Below are 22,618 nucleotides of genomic sequence, written 5' to 3' on the forward strand. Positions count from 1 at the left end.
TAGGGGCAGTGTGTATAAAAATCAATACGCCCTAGGAATGTCCGTTATGTCACAAAAACAAACCTGTGTGTGTGTGTGTGTGTGTGTGTGTGTAGGCTATGTTGGATTAACTGTTTGTTGTAAGTTAATGACGATCAAAACAGACTAGCTTACAGTCTGCCATGAACGTGAGAAATATAACCAATCGGAGGAGAGCCCTTCTAGCCAATCAGAGACGAAAAAGGCGGTCCCTTCCCCTCCCATCCTGGGGAAATATCGCTGCCTTGTTTTCCATTGCGCTTCTAATCTAGGGTTTATCGCACTGAAAGGAAACCACTGATTGGTCCTTCAGACGGTGACGTCACTCCACTAGGAACTGGTCATCTGTTTTGTGTTTACTTTGGTACATCCTCGACTACTAACCCAGCGCAGGAAAAGAGTCGCCATATTCTTTACACGCGCGAACTGTGGTTTAATAATGTCGGCGTCGGTCGATAATATCCACGCGCAGCTGGCGTCGATCCTCGAGCGCTTCGCCAAGCACGCGCTTCTGGAGATGAGTCGCGCGGTGGAGCAGGAGATGGCGCGCCGACAGATGGAGGTCGAGGCGCTGATGCTCAAACTGCAGCTAACCGAGAGCGAGCTGAGAACCGCCCGACAGAACCAGAACCAGAACCTGCGCTCCGTGGGGACACAAGCCAACAACAGCGGACACAGAGGTACACACACACACACACACATTTTTACTTTCTCATAAAAACTCCTCCTGTGTGATTTATAAGCCTTTTGTAAAGTGGGGCCATGGGTAATGTCCTCATATTTCACCCTCTCCTGTAATATCTGTGTCATACCCATGGCAGTACACACATTTGTGTCCTCATATGTCACAAAAACATGCCCACACACACACACACACACACACACACACACACACACACTGCCCCTAAACCTACCCATCACACACACACACATACACACACTGCCCCGAAACCTACCAGTTACACACACACACTGTGTTATGCCTTGACGGGTCAGGGGGACCAACACAATATTAGGAAGGTGGTCATAATGTTATGATCGGTGAAGTTTTTGATCACTAAAGATCTTCTGCTCTATGAACTTCCTTTTAATTCCACAGAAGAAAGTGTATAGTTTTGGAATGACGAGGTTTTGCTTTTAAATTAACTATTAATTTAAAGGTGCAGTGAGCGATTTGTGAGAAACACTTGGAGCCAATCAGCAGTAAGGGGCGTGTCTACTCACAATAGGGGAGGTGTTTGTACATGTGGGGGCGGAGCTATCAAGATAGGCGTGTGTCCTTACGGGTAGTGCCGTGTTTGGTGCAGCGTTTCCCAGAAATGGTGTACTGCGCCTTTAACAGTGCTTTTATCTGTATATGTTGCGTAAAATTTTTTTTAAACAATTTCTCTCCAGAGCCAAACCTCAACAATGCAAATCCTGCCGGAGAATCCCAGACAGAGACACACACTTCGGCGCAGACCTTCACACTGCCCGTAAGGACTCTTCCTGATTAGATTGGTCTTCAGTGTTTGTCATACAGTCTCCTGATCCTTCTTCATTCCCAAATGCAGGAAGACGGAATCAAATCCATTCGGATCAAAGAGGAACACATGGAGGACGGCCAGTGGGACAGCGGGCCGAGTAAAACACGCTCAACATGCTTTTCTCTGTTACATCAGAAGTGTTTACTCTTGATGATTGGCTAATGTAATATTCTAATATGCATTCCCAATCGTGCTCATGTGGAGGATTGTTTTTATCCCTAGTTTCTCCTGCTCTTTGCCCGTTGGGTCCCGAGGGGGAAGACCAGGATAGTTTCGGCACGGGGACGACAGCTGGAGCGGGTGAGAGATCATAGTTTATTCTGATGTTTATTCTCAGCATTACTGATGTGCAGCTTCTGTTGAATCTGTAGGCAGTGATTTAATCCTGACGGGTAAAGTGAAGGCCGGAGGAATGTGGAGTGTTTCTGAGGAGTATCCAGCGAACTCCGGAGCCCAGAGTTTGGACGCTTCTCCTCTGGAAACAGGTGAGCGATTCGGCACCGAACCAACGGCACGATCCAAACACACAGCAGTTTGTGGACGATCCGTACAGAACCGCGGCAGCCAATCATGCGCTTCCATCGGATCACAGACAAAATATACACCAGTATGTAACGCTGGCGCTTTAGGGAAAGGACAGGTTTGCTGTTTTCCCCTTTCTACATTTTAAATGAAGTGTTTAATACTTAAGGCCCCAGAATACTTTCAGCGAAATCAAAGAATTGACTAAATCAAACCAAAACAAAGTTCGTTTGGAAGTTGTTTTTTAAGCTTGCCAAATTGCGGCTAATAAACGCCTCCTAACTCCCATTGGCCCATGGTGATGATGTAATAGGTGGTTGTGGCTCGGTGGCTCCGCCTCCTTTGAGCTGTAAATGTTCTCTGGTCCATTTCTTCTGTTGTTTGTCACCGAAATTAACCAATATGAACAAAAAATGCATCCAAAAATTAACCAAATTTGCCCCCAATATGAACAAAATTTGCCCCCAAAATTAACATAAATGCCCCCGAAATTAACAAAAATGAGCAAAAATGCCCCGAAAATGAATAAAAATGCCCCTGAAATTAACAAAAATGCCCCAAAATGAATTAAAATGCCCCCAAAATTAATAAAAATGCCCCCGAAATTAACAAAAATGAGCAAAAATGCCCCCAAAATTAATAAAAATGACCCTGAAATTAACAAAAATACCCCAAAATTAATTAAAATGCCCCCAAAATTAATAAAAATGCCCCCGAAATTAACAAAAATGAGCAAAAATACCCCAAAATGAATAAAAATGCCCCTGAAATTAACAAAAATGCCCCAAAATGAATAAAAATGCCCCTGAAATTAACAAAAATGCCCCAAAATGAATAAAAATGCCCCAAAATGAATTAAAATGCCCCCAAAATTAATAAAAATGCCCCCAAAATGAATAAAAATGCCCCTGAAATTAACAAAAATGCCCCAAAATGAATAAAAATGCCCCTGAAATTAACAAAAATGCCCCAAAATGAATTAAAATGCCCCCGAAATTAACAAAAATGAGCAAAAATGCCCCCAAAATTAATAAAAATGACCCTGAAATTGACAAAAATGCCCCAAAATGAATTAAAATGCCCCCAAAATTAATAAAAATGCCCCCGAAATTAACAAAAATGAGCAAAAATGCCCCCAAAATTAACAAAAATCCCCCATAATGAACAAAAATGCCTCAAAAGGAACTAAAATGCCCAAAAATGAACAAAAAGGCCACCAAAATAAGCAAAAATGCCACCGAAATGAAAAAAAATGCCCCCAATATGAAAAAAGATGCCAACAAAATGAACAAAAATGCCCCAAATGACCATAAATGCCCCCAAAATGAACTAAATGCCCCCAAAATGAACTAAATGCCACCAAAATGAACTAAATGCCCCCAAAATGCCCCAAATGACCATAAATGCCACCAAAATGAACTAAATGCCCCAAATGACCATAAATGCCACCAAAATGAACTAAATGCCCCCAAAATGAACAAAAATGCCCCAAATGACCATAAATGCCCCCAAAATGAACTAAATGCCCCCAAAATGAACTAAATGCCCCAAATGACCATAAATGCCACCAAAATGAACTAAATGCCCCCAAAATGAACTAAATGCCCCCAAAATGCCCCAAATGACCATAAATGCCCCCAAAATGAACTAAATGCCCCCAACATGAACTAAATGCCCCCAAAATGCCCCAAATGACCATAAATGCCACCAAAATAAGCAAAAATGCCACCAAAATGAACTAAATGCCCCCAAAATGCCCCAAATGCCCATAAATGCCCCACAATGAACAAAAATGCCACCGAAATAAGCAAAAATGCCTCAAAATGACCATAAATGCCCCCAAAATGAACTAAATGCCCCCAAAATGAACTAAATGCCCCCAAAATGCCCCAAATGACCATAAATGCCACCAAAATGAACTAAATGCCCCCAAAATGCCCCAAATGACCATAAATGCCACCAAAATGAACTAAATGCCCCCAAAATGAACTAAATGCCCCCAAAATGCCCCAAATGACCATAAATGCCCCACAATGAACAAGAATGCCACCGAAATAAGCAAAAATGCCTCAAAATGCCCCAAAATGAATAAATACCCCCAAAATGAACAAAAAAACTAAAGAACATGAACTTAAACAAAATAAACAAGCCGAAATGACATTTAATTGGCATTTTAAATTTCTCCCTCTTGCAGCGACAAATCTCATCTCTTCTCTGATGACGAGGGCGGGGCCACCTGTCACTCACATGAGAGCAACCAATAGCAAACCACAGCCATCCAATCAGATCCCCACAGACACAATTAAGCCCCGCCCACATTTGCTCTTACATTAGCTCTGAGAAGCGGCTGTACGTCACAGCACATTTATGTTCATAAACAGCAGTGTGGAACAGTGTAACACTATTTTGAACTTGTTTCCACCCCTGAACGAACTATATGAGGGCCTTTAGACAGAATGGCTCCGGGAATCAATAGATTGATCCACATTTGTTGTGCTGCAGGAAACCTGTTCCACGTTGTGAGCTTCGTGGACACCGAGGAAGTGGAGGTTGTGCCGGCGGTCTGGGTGAAGAATGGTGTGTGTTTGTGGCCTCCGTTTAAGGATGAAGGAGTTCAGAAGGCGAGCGAGAGTTTGCAGCCGCCGCAGGACTCTTGGGCTGCGTATAAGGTCAAAATCATGCACACCGCGAGTATGTACACCACCTTTTCACAATACATTCATTTTGAAAGGTTAACCCTTTAACGGGTTCATTAGTAAGCACTGCGTGTGTATTTGATCTCTGATAGATAATTACAGTGAAGCGCTGCGGAGGCTTCCTCTGGTGGAGCAGCAGATGGACCTCCAGGATATCAGGACACTCAAACCCAAAATAAAGTAGGACTGCTAAAATAAACACTATTCTTAGCCAACGTTTCAGATTTTGGGGGGAATTATCACAATAATGAAAATGTCTGTTTCCTGCACAAATATCTTAACATTCATAACTCAAGACACACTTGCTGGAGAAGAGAAAGGACTTTATTATGACTGAAATCGAGTCATATTAGTTCTCTGAAAAACGGTGCAGAAACCATTTTCACTCAGAAATGGCAGGTAAATTTCACTAATAATTACAGAAATGGCAAGTGAATTAAAAATAACATTTTATTATAAAACGATAATCATGATTCGACTGATTTTGATGGATGGATGGATGGATGGATGATAGATTGATGGATAGATGGATGGATGGATGGAGGGGTGGATAGATGGATAGATAGATGGATGATAGATGGATGGATGGAGGGATGGATGGATGGATGATAGATTGATGAATAGATGGATGGGTGGAGGGATGGATAGATGGATGGATGGATGGATGGATGATAGATTGATGGATAGATGGATGGATGGATGGAGGGGTGGATAGATGGATAGATGGATAGATAGATGGATGATAGATGGATGGATGGAGGGATGGATGGATGGATGATAGATGGATGGATGGAGGGATGGATAGATGGATGATAGATGGATGGATGGTTGATAGATTGATGGATAGATGGATGGATGGATGGAGGGATGGATAGATGGATGATAGATGGATGGACGGAGGGATGGATGGATGGATGATAGATTGATGGATAGATGGATGATAGATGGATGGAGGGATGATAGATTGATGGATGGAGGGATGATAGAGGGATGAATGATAGATGGATGGATGGATGATAGATTGATGGAAGGATGGATGGATGGATGGATGGATGGATGGATGGAGGGATGGATGGACCCCTAGTCTTGATGTAAGTGTGTTGAGATGTTTGTGCTGGAGCACTCTGAGGCCTGGCTGTGTGAATATCCACATATTTCACTGAATGTTAAGGAGAATTCTAAAGTAGTAACTCTCCTATTCCTGTCCTCCGCTACAGACGGAACAGACGGCTCCTGGAGCAGCACAACCCTGAGGAGGAGGCCACGCCCCAAAACAGGCACTCCCCTAAAGCCCCACAGACCCCGCCTCCATGCAAGAGAACCATCCTATCAGCATCCGACGAGCCCCAGAAGGCCACGCCTCCCCTGCTGGAGTGGACCGAGATTGACACTGACCCGCCTGAGCCTTCGCCCGCTCCGCCGCTGTGGAGAGAGGGAGCGTCCCAGGACCGACAGGAAGTGACATCACAGTCTCCGGAACCGGCCACGCCATCACTGTGGCAAACGGAGAGCAGCCTCTCCTGCTGCGATCCATTCATAAGATGTGAGATTTACTGCCAATATTCTGAGTTCGGTTCATCATTATACGCGCCTGTCGCTTTACTGCTCAAGATAAAGCAGCACTGCAGAAAATGCTCGACTTATTTAGTATTTTTGTCTTGTTTCTAGTCAAAATATCTAAAAATTCTTAAATCAAGATGCATTTACTAGACAAGTACATATGATTGTCTTGTTTTGGGGAAAATAACTCAAAATGAAGAGAGTTTTTGCTTAAAATAAGATAAATAACCTGCCAATGGGGTGAGAAAAATAATCTTGTTTTCTGTTTGAGTTAAGATTATTTTTCTCACCCCATTGGCAGATTATTTATCTTATTTAAAGCAAAAACTCTCTTCATTTTGAGTTATTTTTTTTCTCAAAATGACTTTTGCTTGTCTAATTCTTGTAAGTCATTTTTAGATATTTTGATGAGAAACAAGTCAAAAATACTGAGTAAGAAGAGCATTTTTAGCAGTGAGTGTGGATTCTGATTGGCTGCCGGTGTTTTATTATTCATCTTTTGTATTATTTTATTTTATTATTCATCTTTAAAATCATGATAGTTGTAGTCTTTGGTGAGAGCAGGTAATAAACATAAGTCACGCTGGTCTTTTCTCCTTTATTGTGCCGTATTTTGAGTGAATCGCTTCACAAACAAGAACAAATGTGGGCGGGGCTTGGTTTCGTCCTTCGGGGATTGATTGGATCGTAGAATTTGGGCGTTGCCAACAAAATGGAGGCAGATTTGAAAGCCCTCAGCAACAGGCGTCTGAGAGGCGGCACATAAACAAGAGAGCGCGAGAGATGAGAAGTCGTTTCGAGAGGGAATGGGAGGTTAATGTATTTAATTGAAGATTATTAAGGGTGTTTTCAAAATTAATGAAGTGCACAGATAAATTATTTATAGTAAACACTACAATATTACATATACTACAATATTAATCATTTGATTACATGCCTTCTTTAAGATGTGGTTGGACACCCGTCAGACCTTCGTTCATCTTCAGAACACAAATGAAGATATTTTAGTGTAAAGCTGAGAAAGGCTTCAGATAGGCCTCCATTGGCATTCAGTCCATTCCCACTCACAAGACCCATAAAGGCCCTAAACACATCGACACACAGCCCATCTCACTACAGCGGCTGCACAATCACTTTACAATGAATAAGATTATAAGAATAGTTATTGTACGCAAAAAATCTAAATAACGACTTTATCCGCCGAGTTCTTGTCTTCCGTGTTGGTCTCGCTCCTCTTCCGGGTCATGAACGGCGGAGCGTCATATTCTCACGCATGCGTCGAGTTCATGCCAATCACTTGGCGGATAAAGTCATTATTTAGATTTTTTTGTGCACAATAACTATTCTCGTCTCATTGTAAAGTGATTGTGCAGCCGCTGTAGTGAGATGGGCTGTGTGTCGATGTGTTTAGGGCCTTTATGGGTCTTGTGAGTGGGAATGGACTGAATGCCAATGGAGGCCTATCTGAAGCCTTTCACAGCCATCAGACAGTACATTTTGGTCCAAAATTAAGAAAAAATACGACTTTATTCAGCATTGTCTTTTCTTCTATGTTCCTCAAATAAAGAATCAAACGGTCATGATTCATGATTCGGATCGCGTGTCAAACTGCTGAAATCACGAGACATTGGTGATCCGAATAATGAATCGATTCGCTGACTCATAACCGTTTGAATCTTTATTTGAGGATTGAACACAAACGCGGAAGAGAAGCCAATGCTGAATAAAGTTGTAGTTTTTGTTATTTTTGGACCCAAATGTATTTTGGATGCTTCAAGAGACTCTAATTAACCCACTGATGTCTCATATGGACTACTGTGATGATGTTTTTATTCCCTTTCTGGACATGGACAGTATAGTGTGCATACACTTGCATACGCTCTCGGACTAAATATAAAATATCTTAAACTGTGTGTGAAGATGAACGGAGGTCTTACGGGTGTGGAGCGACATTAGGGAGAGGAGTTAATGACAGACATTTCATTTTTGGCTGAACTAACCCTTTAATGTGTGTTAAGCTTACGTTTCCTGTGTTAAATGTTCCAGTGCTTCTCCACGATCTGACCACGAAGCAGGAGATCGTTATGGAGCAGCAGATGAGCCTAATAAAGATGGTGGCGGATCTGCAAGCACAGAATGTCAGAGACATCTCCGATGGCGACGGCTTCGGTCAGAGACGTTTTCCCATCGCAGACCTGCGGTCGTTATCAGCCCTGGAGCACGAGCTGCGATCCTGCCCGGAGACCCGGAGGAAAGTGGTCAGTTCACTCGCTCCGAACCATAACCAGAGCTCCATAAATACACAACTTCCTTACTTCAGTAAGAGTAACAGTACAACTGCTCAAATATTACTCCGTTACGAGTGAAAGTTGTAAAAAATGATTTTTACTCGAGTAAAAGTACAGAAGTATTTGTTTTCAAAAGTACTTCAGTATCAAAAGTAAATTTCATTTTTTTATGTCAGTGCATTATTGTATTATAGTTTAAATGCACATTATGCCATCATGGTTTAAGCCAGTCAGTGACGCTCCATCTGACACACTAGCAGACGACTAACTTAAACTCATTTAAATACTTTTATTACACGGCTCTGTAAAATATTTGATTCTGATTGGTTAACCGCACATTTCAGCGGTGTGTTATTCCCAGATAACAACCGCTCATCCGGGTACTGCGAGTTATCTTGACCGGTTCTACTTCTGTGCTTAACGCTGGTGCCATCTTGTGGCTTAAACAGCCGTGGGCTACAATGGAAGACTTCAAGGCGGGTTTCCTTTATAAAGTTTTAAGTATGGATATTTTTCTGACACAAACGCATCGATTCGAATCAGAAGGCTCTACAAAGACTTTTTAAATATAACTCTGATTGTATTTGTCTGACAGAAGAATGTCATAAACACCTATAATGACCTGAGGGAGAGTAAATCATAGGCTTGGTTTCATCTTTGGCTGAACTAACCCTTTCAGCATTCATTCTCAACATTTAGCAGCAATAGATAAAGGCTTAAAGCAGTCTGGAACTGTTTTTCTTTGCGGAAGCTTTGCGTAAGAGCTAATCAGATATTTAATCTCAAGACAATACTTTGTGTCTGATTTATTTGAGACTAGTAGCCGTGTAATAAGCGGGATAATGTCCACCCAGCCGGTTGTTATCTCAGAATAAACCCCTTCAGAGTCACACAAGATCTAAACCTGATCACTGTCGGGGTTTATTCTGCGATAACAACCGGCTGGGTGGACATTATCCCTTACGTAGAAAAGTTACAAAGCTGCTGTCACTTTAAGGCCGAATGCACGGATCCAATACACTGATACACATCTGATATTCTCACACTGTTCACCTTCACTGAAGACAGAATCAACTTTGTTTATGTGAATCCTCCACTAAATGAGCATTTGGACATCCGTCTTCTTCCATTTTGCTCTAAACTATAAATCAGTGTTTAATAAATGCTGTGAAATCATTGAACTTCACGAGACTCTACAAGAGTGATTCCTGAAAGGCTTTCTGCAAAAACCCAAACACCTTTAAAAGAAGAAAAAAATCATCACTGACTTTCAAAGCTGCGACAGAAACGACTTTCCACTTCGAGGACCTTGATAGAAATGTAGTGGAGTAAAGAGGACGATATTTGTAATGAAAAAGTGTACTAAAGTACAGTACTCGAGATGTTTCTGCTGTATGGGGTTATGTTAATCTGCTTTCTCTCGTGTTTGGGTTAATGTTGGCATGTTTAACCCTCAGGTGGATGAGCTGGAGATGTGTGGGTTAATGTTGGCCTGTTTAACCCTCAGGTGGATGAGCTGGAGATGTGTGGGTTAATGTTGGCCTGTTTAACCCTCAGGTGGATGAGCTGGAGATGTGTGGGTTAATGTTGGCCTGTTTAACCCTCAGGTGGATGAGCTGGAGATGTGTGGGTTAATGTTGGCCTGTTTAACCCTCGGGTGGATGAACTGGAGATGTGTGGGTTAATGTTGCCCTGTTTAACCCTCAGGTGGATGAGCTGGAGATGTGTGGGTTAATGTTGGCCTGTTTAACCCCCGGGTGGATGAGCTGGAGATGTGTGGGTTAATGTTGGCCTGTTTAACCCTCAGGTGGATGAGCTGGAGATGTGTGGGTTAATGTTGGCCTGTTTAACCCTCGGGTGGATGAGCTGGAGATGCGTGGGTTAATGTTGGCCTGTTTAACCCCCGGGTGGATGAGCTGGAGATGCGTGGGTTAATGTTGGCCTGTTTAACCCTCAGGTGGATGAGCTGGAGATGTGTGGGTTAATGTTGGCCTGTTTAACCCTCAGGTGGATGAGCTGGAGATGTGTGGGTTAATGTTGGCCTGTTTAACCCTCGGGTGGATGAGCTGGAGATGTGTGGGTTAATGTTGGCATGTTTAACCCTCGGGTGGATGAGCTGGAGATGTGTGGGTTAATGTTGGCCTGTTTAACCCTCGGGTGGATGAGCTGGAGATGCGTGGGTTAATGTTGGCCTGTTTAACCCCCGGGTGGATGAGCTGGAGATGCGTGGTTTAATGTTGGCCTGTTTAACCCCCGGGTGGATGAGCTGGAGATGCGTGGGTTAATGTTGGCCTGTTTAACCCTCAGGTGGATGAGCTGGAGATGTGTGGGTTAATGTTGGCCTGTTTAACCCTCGGGTGGATGAGCTGGAGATGTGTGGGTTAATGTTGGCCTGTTTAACCCTCAGGTGGATGAGCTGGAGATGTGTGGGTTAATGTTGGCCTGTTTAACCCTCGGGTGGATGAGCTGGAGATGCATGGGTTAATGTTGGCCTGTTTAACCCTCAGGTGGATGAGCTGGAGATGCGTGGGTTAATGTTGGCCTGTTTAACCCTCAGGTGGATGAGCTGGAGATGCGTGGGTTAATGTTGGCCTGTTTAACCCTCAGGTGGATGAGCTGGAGATGTGTGGGTTAATGTTGGCCTGTTTAACCCTCGGGTGGATGAACTGGAGATGTGTGGGTTAATGTTGGCCTGTTTAACCCTCAGGTGGATGAGCTGGAGATGTGTGGGTTAATGTTGGCTTGTTTAACCCTCGGGTGGATGAGCTGGAGATGTGTGGGTTAATGTTGGCTTGTTTAACCCCCGGGTGGATGAGCTGGAGATGTGTGGGTTAATGTTGGCTTGTTTAACCCTCAGGTGGATGAGCTCGGGCTGCTGGGCGGAGTGGATGTGAAGGACACCGTATGGCGGATTATGAAGCAGGCCATTAAGAACGATTTGGCCAAGACGGTGAACTGGAGAGGAGTGAACGGGAAAACATCGTTCCAGAGCCTAGAGTTTAAGAGCGTCGTGATCGGTGAGAGCTTTAGTGTGAGTCTGGACCTCTGAACTCTGACTGAGTCCAGTTTTTAACCTGTGTGTGTGTGTGTCTGTCTGTGTGTGTCTGTGTTTGTGTGTCCGTCCGTGTGTGTGTGTGTGTCTGTGTGTCCGTGTGTGTGTGTGTGTGTGTGTGTGTGTGTGTGTGTGTTGCTCTTCCAGAGGCTGTCAGGAGAAACCCCACATGTGCTCAGATTACGGAGCTGGAGGTGGAGAAGGCCATCATCCGCTGGTTTCATCTGGCCGGAGACCGCGAGGGCGGCCGAAAGAAAAGAGCTCCGCTGCAGGACGTCAGTGTCGAGAACTAAGGACACTCAAACACGTGTACACACACTCTCCACACACACTCTTCACACTAGTGTGAAATCTGCCATCTCAAGAGTGTTTCCATCCAACTGGCCTTTTACTGATGAAATGGTGTGTGTGTGTGTGTGTGTGTGTGTGTGTGTGTGTGTGTGTGAGAGAGAGAGAGAGAGAGAGAGAGAGAGAGAGAGAGAGAGAGAGAGAGAGAGTGTGTGTGTGTCTGTGTGGGCTATACAATGTCCGAAATCCTTCTCCTTGTGGGGACATTTTTAGGTCCCCATGAGGAAAACATCTTATAAATCACACAGGAGGAGTTTTTATGAGAAAGTAAAAATGCAGAATGTTTCCTATGATGGGTAGGTTTAGGGGCAGTGTGAGTGTGCGTGCGTGCGTGTGAGTGTGTGTGCGTGTGTGTGTGTGTGCGTGTGTGAGTGTGAGTAACGACATCATCCCTTTTGTACTCCGTTATAAACTCTTATTTAGATCAATAGCAATGTTCAGAAACGTTAGCTATTATTCTTCTGATGAACTTTTATTAGGTTGTGAAATAAGGATGAATGATGTTTGAGAGGCGACACGTCTCATTCGAACCAAGAGTAATAAAATAATGTAATATACAATTTAATAATATATGAATATAATCGGTTTAATGCACCTTACAGAGAAACGCTGCTTTAATGTCGGCGACGCTAACGCCACATTCATCTGCGTTAAAGCACTTCTCAACCAAAAGTATTTCCGAACTGTTTTATCGACTTTTGAAGTTTCGCCATTTGCAAGAAATAATCGATAATTGGCTAAAAATCCTCTTGGATGGAGACCTGGCCGGTGTGTGTTTTCATCAGGATCTTACCTTTCGCTTTAAATGTTTGCACATCTGTAAATATATATTTCATTTGTCTTTTATATTTAGCTAGTTTTTGTTTACTGGTTATTTAGCGTTATACACTACAGCGTACGTTTGAAATATTTTAATTTATTGCATGGATTGTATTCTCGCATCTTTTCATGTGTTTGTTCAACAGCATCAAAACTCTTTACATGTTACGCATCTAGAAGTATAGATTTTATATTTCATTTATTTAACACATTTGTTTATCGGTTATTTGTGCAACTCTATGCGTTTTATTATACATGATATTCCATTTTATTGTTACTGTTTATTTATTGCTTTTGTCTTATTCTTGTTTTATCTTATTGGGTATCTTACACATTTCCACATTGTATTTTTTCATGTTGTTATCTACGATTTGAGCATTTATTTCCATCTGCATTAATAAAAGTTCCTACTTTTGTCAGACTTGTTTCCTTTATTGCAGTCGAAGCTCTTTGTGGCTGGCATCTTTGGCCAGATGAAGCTGATTTTGGTCCTTTCCAAATAAAATGAAATGTCAAACATATGGAAGACCAGCTTTAATTTTTAGATGCTGAATATGGGATTGTCAGTTATAATCATCCAAATTAAAAGAAATAAACATTTGAAATACATCAGTGTTTAATAATGAATGAATATAACATACAAGTTTTACTTTTTGAATAGAATTAGTGAAATAAATCCACTTTCTGATGATATTCTAATTATATGACCAGCACCTATATGTGTGTGTGTGTGTGTATATATTCCAATTTACTCAATTGGTGGGTTTTGGAAACACCCGCACAGCAGCGTTAATTATTTTTTTGTAATTCAATACTAAGGTAAGCTAATATAATAGAAAGTGTTATATAGTTTTATGTAAAAATTGAAAATATAAAACACGTTGCAGATTTTACGATGATCGCCGTTAAAACGCGTCGAGTGACCGTTTTTCCGTTAGTGAGTGATTTTTTTAAACGGCGCGTCTAAACTAATGTTTATGGTACTGAAACGACACTGCGAAATCTATTGGTCCTTTAAACGCTGACGTCACTCCGCTAGGAAATGGTCAACAGTTTTGTGAGATTTGTGTAAACATTATCAATACATGCTCGAGTCTCCGCGTCCTCGAACCCGGCGCGTGGCTGACAGAACAACGACCGATCGGACGCGAGGCTCTTTGGAAAAGGCGCAGAAGCGACATAATCTATAGAAACGCTCGACACAAACTCTGTAGTTTAATAATGTCGGCGTCGGTCGATAATATCCACGCGCAGCTGGCGTCGATCCTCGAGCGCTTCGCCAAGCACGCGCTTCTGGAGATGAGTCGCGCGGTGGAGCAGGAGATGGCGCGCCGACAGATGGAGATCGAGGCGCTGATGCTCAAACTGCAGCTAACCGAGAGCGAGCTGAGAACCGCCCGACAGAACCAGAACCAGAACCTGCGCTCCGTGGGGACACAAGCCAACAACAGCGGACACAGAGGTACACACACACACACACACACACACACACACACACACACACACACACACACACACACACACTTTATTTAAAGTCAACATGATGGGGGGTCAATATGGACTCATCCCTTTACAGTCTAATCGTAATATATTAACTTGCTCTTCTGCTAAAACGACTTCCTGTAAGCGGTGACGTAAGGAAAGACGCGCGACAGTTCAGCCAATAACTAGAGAGCTTAGTTTTGACCCCGCCCATTGAACCTGTCATAACGCTTCATAAAACTAGCTTACGAAGAGATAGAGAAAATATGTATTTTTGAATGTTTTCCTCTGCAGACCTCGCCGCACTAGCTTTTCGGGCGTTTGATGTGCGTAAGGTGTGATCCGCGCTAATTGAGCGTTTCGGGTGTTTGATGTGCGTAAGGTGTGATCCGCGTTAATTGAGCGTTTCGGGTGTTTGATGTGCGTAAGGTGTTATCCGCGTTTATTGAGCGTTTCGGGCGTTTGATGTGCGTAAGGTGTTATCCGCGTTAATTGAGCGTTTCGGGTGTTTGATGTGCGTAAGGTGTGATCCGCGCTAATTGAGCGTTTCGGGCGTGTGATGTGCGTAAGGTGTGATCCGCGTTAATTGAGCGTTTCGGGCGTTTGATGTGCGTAAGGTGTGATCCGCGATAATTGAGCGTTTCGGGCGTTTGATGTGCGTAAGGTGTGATCCGCGATAATTGAGCGTTTCGGGTGTTTGATGTGCGTAAGGTGTGATCCGCGCTAATTGAGCAATTCGGGCGTTTGATGTGCGTAAGGTGTGATCCGCGCTAATTGAGCGTTTCGGGCGTTTGATGTGCGTAAGGTGTGATCCGCGCTAATTGAGCGTTTCGGGCGTTTGATGTGCGTAAGGTGTTATCCGCGTTAATTGAGCGTTTCGGGTGTTTGATGTGCGTAAGGTGTGATCCGCGTTAATTGAGCGTTTCGGGTGTTTGATGTGCGTAAGGTGTGATCCGCGTTAATTGAGCGTTTCGGGCGTGTGATGTGCGTAAGGTGTGATCCGCGTTAATTGAGCGTTTCGGGCGTTTGATGTGCGTAAGGTGTGATCCGCGTTAATTGAGCGTTTCGGGCGTTTGATGTGCGTAAGGTGTGATCCGCGATAATTGAGCGTTTCGGGTGTTTGATGTGCGTAAGGTGTGATCCGCGCTAATTGAGCGTTTCGGGCGTTTGATGTGCGTAAGGTGTGATCCGCGCTAATTGAGCAATTCGGGCGTTTGATGTGCGTAAGGTGTGATCCGCGCTAATTGAGCGTTTCGGGCGTTTGATGTGCGTAAGGTGTGATCCGCGCTAATTGAGCGTTTCGGGCGTTTGATGTGCGTAAGGTGTTATCCGCGTTAATTGAGCGTTTCGGGCGTTTGATGTGCGTAAGGTGTGATCCGCGTTTATTGAGCGTTTCGGGCGTTTGATGTGCGTAAGGTGTGATCCGCGTTTATTGAGCGTTTCGGGCGTTTGATGTGCGTAAGGTGTGATCCGCGCTAATTGAGCATTTCGGCGTTTGATGTGCGTAAGGTGTGATCCGCGTTAATTGAGCGTTTCGGGCGTTTGATGTGCGTAAGGTGTGATCCGCGTTAATTGAGCGTTTCGGGCGTTTGATGTGCGTAAGGTGTGATCCGCGTTAATTGAGCGTTTCGGGCGTTTGATGTGCGTAAGGTGTGATCCGCGTTAATTGAGCGTTTCGGGTGTTTGATGTGCGTAAGGTGTGATCCGCGCTAATTGAGCAATTCGGGCGTTTGATGTGCGTAAGGTGTGATCCGCGCTAATTGAGCGTTTCGGGCGTTTGATGTGCGTAAGGTGTGATCCTCGCTAATTGAGCGTTTCGGGCGTTTGATGTGCGTAAGGTGTTATCCGCGTTAATTGAGCGTTTCGGGCGTTTGATGTGCGTAAGGTGTGATCCGCGTTTATTGAGCGTTTCGGGCGTTTGATGTGCGTAAGGTGTGATCCGCGTTTATTGAGCGTTTCGGGCGTTTGATGTGCGTAAGGTGTGATCCGCGCTAATTGAGCATTTCGGCGTTTGATGTGCGTAAGGTGTGATCCGCGTTAATTGAGCGTTTCGGGCGTTTGATGTGCGTAAGGTGTGATCCGCGTTAATTGAGCGTTTCGGGCGTTTGATGTGCGTAAGGTGTGATCCGCGTTAATTGAGCGTTTCGGGCGTTTGATGTGCGTAAGGTGTGATCCGCGTTAATTGAGCGTTTCGGGTGTTTGATGTGCGTAAGGTGTGATCCGCGCTAATTGAGCAATTCGGGCGTTTGATGTGCGTAAGGTGTGATCCGCGCTAATTGAGCGTTTCGGGTGTTTGATGTGCGTAAGGTGTGATCCGCGCTAATTGAGCGTTTCGGGCGTTTGATGTGCGTAAGGTGTGATCCGCGCTAATTGAGCGTTTCGGGCGTTTGATGTGCGTAAGGTGTGATCCGCGCTAATTGAGCGTTTCGGGCGTTTGATGTGCGTAAGGTGTGATCCGCGCTAATTGAGCGTTTCGGGCGTTTGATGTGCGTAAGGTGTGATCCGCGCTAATTGAGCGTTTCGGGCGTTTGCACATAAGGTGGATTTTGCGCTAATGGAGCGTTTTGGGCGTTAGAGCTCAGTTTTGACCCCGCCCCTTGAACCCGCTTCATAAAACTAGCATATGTAGAGATAATGAAAATATGTATTTTGGGATGCTTTTTTTCTTCACACGTGAATGTTTCCAGAATTTAACGCAACACAAATGTGTTGCTATGTGTTATGTGCTATATGCTATGTGTTCGACTGTTTAACGCACTAATTGAGCATTTCGGGCGTTAGAGCTAAGTTTTGACCCCGCACCTTGAGCCTGTCATGATGCCTGATAAAGCTAGCAAACGCAGAATGTTTACAGAATTTAATGCGACACAAAACGTTCTGCGTTTGACCGTCAATTTACACCGTTGGTACGCCACCAACTTCGAAGGCAAGCGTTACTGCCCTAACAAAAAGTGCCCAGAAAAAAAACATGGTATCCCAGCCAACAATTAATATTAAAAGTGCAGTGTGCATGTAGATTTTAGCGGCATCTAGTGGTGACGTTGTAAATTGCGACCGCCCACCGCTCCCTTTCGTTACACATAGTGAAGCTACGGTGGCCAGCACAAGACAAATATATCATTATCTGAGAGAGCAGAGAGTAGCTAGTGCTACAAACGGATATGGGTGTGATCTATTTGGGTAGGGGCGTGTCCACTCATGATGAAGGAGGTGCTTGTGAATTTGGGGTGGCGCTATCAAGATAGGGGTGTGGTCCATTTGGGTGTGTTTATTTTGGTCAACCACATTTCTCTGGAATCGTTTACTGCGCCTTTAAGATTGCATGTATATGTAGATGTTGCATTTCATAATTAAAATAAAAAATTGTAATTGCACATTTCTCACCAGAGCTAAACCTTAACTTCGAAAAGATAAATGCAAATCCTGCCGGAGAATCCCAGACAGAGACACACACTTCGGCGCAGACCTTCACACTGCCCGTAAGGACTCTTCCTGATTAGATTGGTCTTCAGTGTTTGTCATACAGTCTCCTGATCCTTCTTCATTCCCAAATGCAGGAAGACGGAATCAAATCCATTCGGATCAAAGAGGAACACATGGAGGACGGCCAGTGGGACAGCGGGCCGAGTAAAACACGCTCAACATGCTTTTCTCTGTTACATCAGAAGTGTTTACTCTTGATGATTGGCTAATGTAATATTCTAATATGCGTTCCCAATCGTGCTCATGTGGAGGATTGTTTTTATCCCTAGTTTCTCCTGCTCTTTGCCCGTTGGGTCCAGAGGGGGAAGACCAGGATAGTTTCGGCACGGGGACGACAGCTGGAGCGGGTGAGAGATCATAGTTTATTCTGATGTTTATTCTCAGCATTACTGATGTGCAGCTTCTGTTGAATCTGTAGGCAGTGATTTAATCCTGACGGGTAAAGTGAAGGCCGGAGGAATGTGGAGTGTTTCTGAGGATTATCCAGCGAACTCCGGAGCCCAGAGTTTGGACGCTTCTCCTCTGGAAACAGGTGAGCGATTCGGCAGTGATGGGAATAACGGCGTTATAGATCAATGGCGTTACGAACGAAATTCGTTTTTTCAGTGGCGAGTAAAAATACGAATGACTGTTTCTTCCGTTACCACGCGGTTACCGTTACTGAGGGGAAAAAAGTGCCAAAGTGCAAAGCGGTTTTCATTCAAACAGGGGCGCTCTCCGTCCGTCGTACCTGCAAAGTTTGGTGTGTGTGTGTGTGTGTGTGTGTGTGTGTTAGGGTGACCAAACGTCCTGTTTTCCCAGGACATGTCCTGTTTTCAAGTCCTGTCCTGACCGGTTTTTTTTAATTAATGAAAATGTCCTGGTTTTCATAATTTTCCAATGGACCATTAAATTGACCGCAGTCGAGTATTAGTTGCAGCGTCGGCGCTCCTACCACGATGCGCTTTATGCATTTAATTTGCGTTAGTGTAATTTAGTGTCTAAATCATTCATTAAACATATTTAATATTGGGGCCATCCAAGTTATTTGACATATTTGAACATTTAATAAAAAAGTAACTGGTAATTAGTTACTTTTATAATGATGTAACTCGCACTGCAAAAAATGCTTTTCTTACTTACTTATTTTTGTCTTGTTTCGAGTCCAAACGTCTAAAAATTCTTAAAACAAGAAGTATTTACTAGACAAGCAAAAGTAATTGTCTTGTTTTGGGAAAAATAAATAAAAATGAAGAGAGTTTTTGCTTAAAATAAGATAAATAATCTGCCAATGGGGTGAGAAAAATAATCTTAATTTAAACAGAAAACAAGATTATTTTCTCACCCCATTGGCAGATTATTTATCTTATTTTAAGCAAAAACTCTCTTCATTTTTAGTTATTTTTCCCCAAAACAAGACAATTACTTTTGCTTTTCTAGTAAATGTTTCTTAATGTAAGAATGTTTGATCTTGTTTTGAAACAAGACAAAAATACTAAGTAAAAAATGATTTTTTTGCAGTGCATTTAGTAACTCTTTAGTATTATTTGTGATAAGTAACTATATCTAATTACTTTTTTTAAGTAACATGCCCAACACTGTTCGCCGCAGGTGCGTCTCCGAACCGACGGCACGATCCAAACACACAGCAGTTCGTGGACGATCCGTACAGAACCGCGGCAGCCAATCACGCGCTTCCATCGGCGTCGGACCACAGAGATGCGGAGAGAAGCTCTCGCTGCCCTCAGTGCGGCAAAACCTTCACCACGCGCTTCTACCTGAAGATCCACCAAAGAATCCACACCGGAGAGCGGCCGTACACCTGCCCTCAGTGCGGCAAACGCTTCTACTGCAACTCTCACCTAATCTCACACCAGCGCTCACACACCGGAGAGAAACCTTACAGCTGTGAAGAGTGCGGCAAGTCCTACTCGCATTTAAACTCACTCAAACTGCACCAGCGCAGCCACACCGAAGAGGAGGCGTATGCGTACTGGTAGCACATTCACTTCGCAAATGCCTCAATATTCGTTTTAAACTTGACATATGCTTTTATGATATTGCTTAAAAGGGATAGTTCACCAAAAAATGAAAGACGTCTTACGGGTGTGGAGCGACATTAGGGAGAGGAGTTAATGACAGACAGTTCATTTTTTTGGTGAACTATCCCTTTAAATTTGATATACTTTTTTAGTATTACGTCTACATATATTTATATGCATCTATTTCATAAACATTTCATTTATATATGAATTTAATTTTTAATTTCATTTACATTTACATTTACATTTACTCATTTAGCAGACGCTTTTATCCAAAGCGACTTACAAAAAAAAGGGTAGAGCAATAGAAGCAACGAAACAAACAAAGCCAACAACCTGTAAGAGCTGTAAGAAATCTCAATTAATTAGCAGAGTACACAACTTTTTTTTTTTTTTTTTTTTTTTTTTTTTTTTTTATATAGCCAGCTACAACAAATACTCACGTACGGAAAATACAGAACACTGGGTTTGGATAGCTAAGATAACAACCCATTAGGACTAAGGCTGATGCCCCAACTGTTGTCGTTAATGCGGATTCAGTGGCCCAATGGGTTGGTTTTGTATGGCATTCTAGCTTAACGCGCAGCAATAGCCATCGACAGCAAAAACTCACGTATGCAAAATACAGAGCACTGGGTTTTGGTAGCTATGATAACTATGTAACATACCCGCCTGAAGGCACAAATCCGGATGAGAGACGTAGATATGATCAGTAAGTGCTATTCTGTATTGGTCAAGTGCAATAGGAAAAGTGCAATTGGAAAAGATGTGTCTTAAGATGTTTTTTAAAAATTTCATAACCTGTACATCTATGCTTTGTGTTGTTTTTCACTGCTTTGTGTGTGAATTATTTAATAAGGGAGCATCATTTAGATGCATTTGGCAATTGACAATAAAATCCATGACTTTCTGTTTTAAATCTGTTTATTAAACTTTTACTATAATAGCAGGATACAAACACAGGAGAATCATGAAAAAATATTATTAGGCCACAATCATAATGACATCTTAATGTTTAGGTTGATATACCAGAAGTACTGGCATGATCAGAAAAATTAATAATGAAGGGATCCCAGATCTCAGAAAATCTACCAGTGTTGCCCTTTAACGTACACCTATTTTTTTTCCAAATGGATAAAACTCATAACATCTCTCAGCCAGTCATCAAAAGATGGAGGGAGTTTTTCTTTCCACAGCAGAAGAATGCGCCGTCTAGCTAATAATGCTAAGAAAGCAAAAGTCTTTGCAGTATTTCCCGGCACACCAGTGACTTTTGAAGGAAGTCCCGAAGAGTCCAACCAGAGGGCAAGGTTCAATCTGTTTCTTTGTCAATAAAGAAATCCATGACGTTCTGATGTGAAACCGCTGCTGTCTTGTCTCTCTGGTTTAGTTTACAGTGTGTTTGTACTAATAGTAGTTGAGTACTAGTCTCTAATGAATGAGTACTAGTGTCTAAGGAATGAGTACTAGTGTCTAATGAATGAGTACTAATGTCTAAAGAATGAGTACTAGTATCTAATGAATGAGTACTAGTGTCTAATGAACGAGTACTAGTGTCTAATGAACGAGTACTAGTGTCTAATGAACGAGTACTAGTGTCTAATGAATGAGTACTAGTATCTAATGAATGAGTACTAGTATATAATGAATGAGTACTAGTGTCTAATGAATGAGTACTAGTGTCTAATGAATGAGTACTAGTGTCTCTTGAATGAGTACTAGTGTCTAATGAATGAGTACTAGTGTCTAAGGAATGAGTACTAGTGTCTAAGGAATGAGTACTAGTGTCTAATGAATGAGTACTAGTGTCTAATGAATGAGTACTAGTGTCTCTTGAATGAGTACTAGTGTCTAAGGAATGAGTACTAGTGTCTAATGAATGAGTACTAGTGTCTAATGAATGAGTACTAGTGTCTAAGGAATGAGTTCTAGTGTCTAAGGAATGAGTACTAGTGTCTAATGAATGAGTACTAGTATCTAATGAATGAGTACTAGTGTCTAATGAATGAGTACTAGTGTCTAATGAATGAGTACTAGTGTCTAATGAATGAGTACTAGTGTCTAAGGAATGAGTACTAGTGTCTAATGAATGAGTACTAGTGTCTAAGGAATGAGTACTAGTGTCTAATGAATGAGTACTAGTGTCTAATGAATGAGTACTAGTGTCTCTTGAATGAGTACTAGTGTCTCTTGAATGAGTACTAGTGTCTCTTGAATGAGTACTAGTGTCTAATGAATGAATACTAGTGTCTAATGAATGAGTACTAGTGTCTAATGAATGAGTACTAGTGTCTCTTGAATGAGCACTAGTGTCTAATGAACGAGTACTAGTGTCTAATGAACGAGTACTAGTGTCTAATGAACGAGTACTAGTGTCTAATAAATGAGTACTAGTGTCTAATGAATGAGTTCTAGTGTCTCTTGAATGAGTACTAGTGTCTAATGAATGAGTACTAGTGTCTAATGAATGAGGACTAGTGTCTCTTGAATGAGTACTAGTGTCTAATGAATGAGGACTAGTGTCTAATGAATGAGGACTAGTGTCTAATGAATGAGTACTAGTGTCTAATGAACGAGTACTAGTGTCTCTTGAACGAGTACTAGTGTCTAATGAATGAGTACTAGTATCTAATGAATGAGTACTAGTGTCTCTTGAATGAGTACTAGTGTCTAATGAATGAGTACTAGTGTCTGAATGAGTACTAGTGTCTAATGAATGAGTACTAGTGTCTGAATGAGTACTAGTGTCTAATGAACGAGTACTAGTGTCTAATGAACAAGTACTAGTGTCTAATGAACGAGC

The 22,618-nt window shown here is 42.6% G+C and overlaps 2 protein-coding genes across 3 annotated transcripts; both read left to right on the top strand.

The window, feature by feature from the left end:
* The first annotated feature begins 329 nt into the window (after positions 1-329).
* Positions 330-13,248, top strand: LOC137089344 (uncharacterized). 2 transcript variants are annotated; one of them, XM_067452914.1, is made up of 11 exons: positions 330-698; positions 1,414-1,493; positions 1,572-1,641; positions 1,767-1,844; positions 1,898-2,029; positions 4,569-4,757; positions 4,855-4,942; positions 5,980-6,305; positions 8,369-8,580; positions 11,468-11,627; positions 11,810-13,248. In XM_067452914.1, exons 1-11 carry the CDS (start codon positions 458-460, stop codon positions 11,953-11,955), a joined length of 1,722 nt encoding a protein of 573 aa, XP_067309015.1. In that variant the 5' UTR covers positions 330-457; the 3' UTR covers positions 11,956-13,248. The 2 variants fall into 2 exon arrangements, with proteins under 2 accessions (XP_067309015.1, XP_067309016.1); XM_067452915.1 differs by having other exon boundaries at positions 1,916-2,029.
* Positions 13,249-13,844: 596 nt separating this feature from the next.
* Positions 13,845-20,038, top strand: LOC137089347 (uncharacterized). Its single transcript, XM_067452917.1, has 6 exons — positions 13,845-14,291; positions 17,699-17,790; positions 17,869-17,938; positions 18,064-18,141; positions 18,213-18,326; positions 19,385-20,038. The coding sequence occupies exons 1-6, from the start codon at positions 14,051-14,053 to the stop codon at positions 19,771-19,773; spliced, it is 984 nt and encodes a 327-aa protein (XP_067309018.1). The 5' UTR covers positions 13,845-14,050; the 3' UTR covers positions 19,774-20,038.
* Positions 20,039-22,618: the final 2,580 nt, after the last annotated feature.

This window comes from Pseudorasbora parva, chromosome 9 (assembly GCF_024679245.1).
Source record: "Pseudorasbora parva isolate DD20220531a chromosome 9, ASM2467924v1, whole genome shotgun sequence".
In the NCBI taxonomy this organism is placed as follows: domain Eukaryota; kingdom Metazoa; phylum Chordata; class Actinopteri; order Cypriniformes; family Gobionidae; genus Pseudorasbora; species Pseudorasbora parva.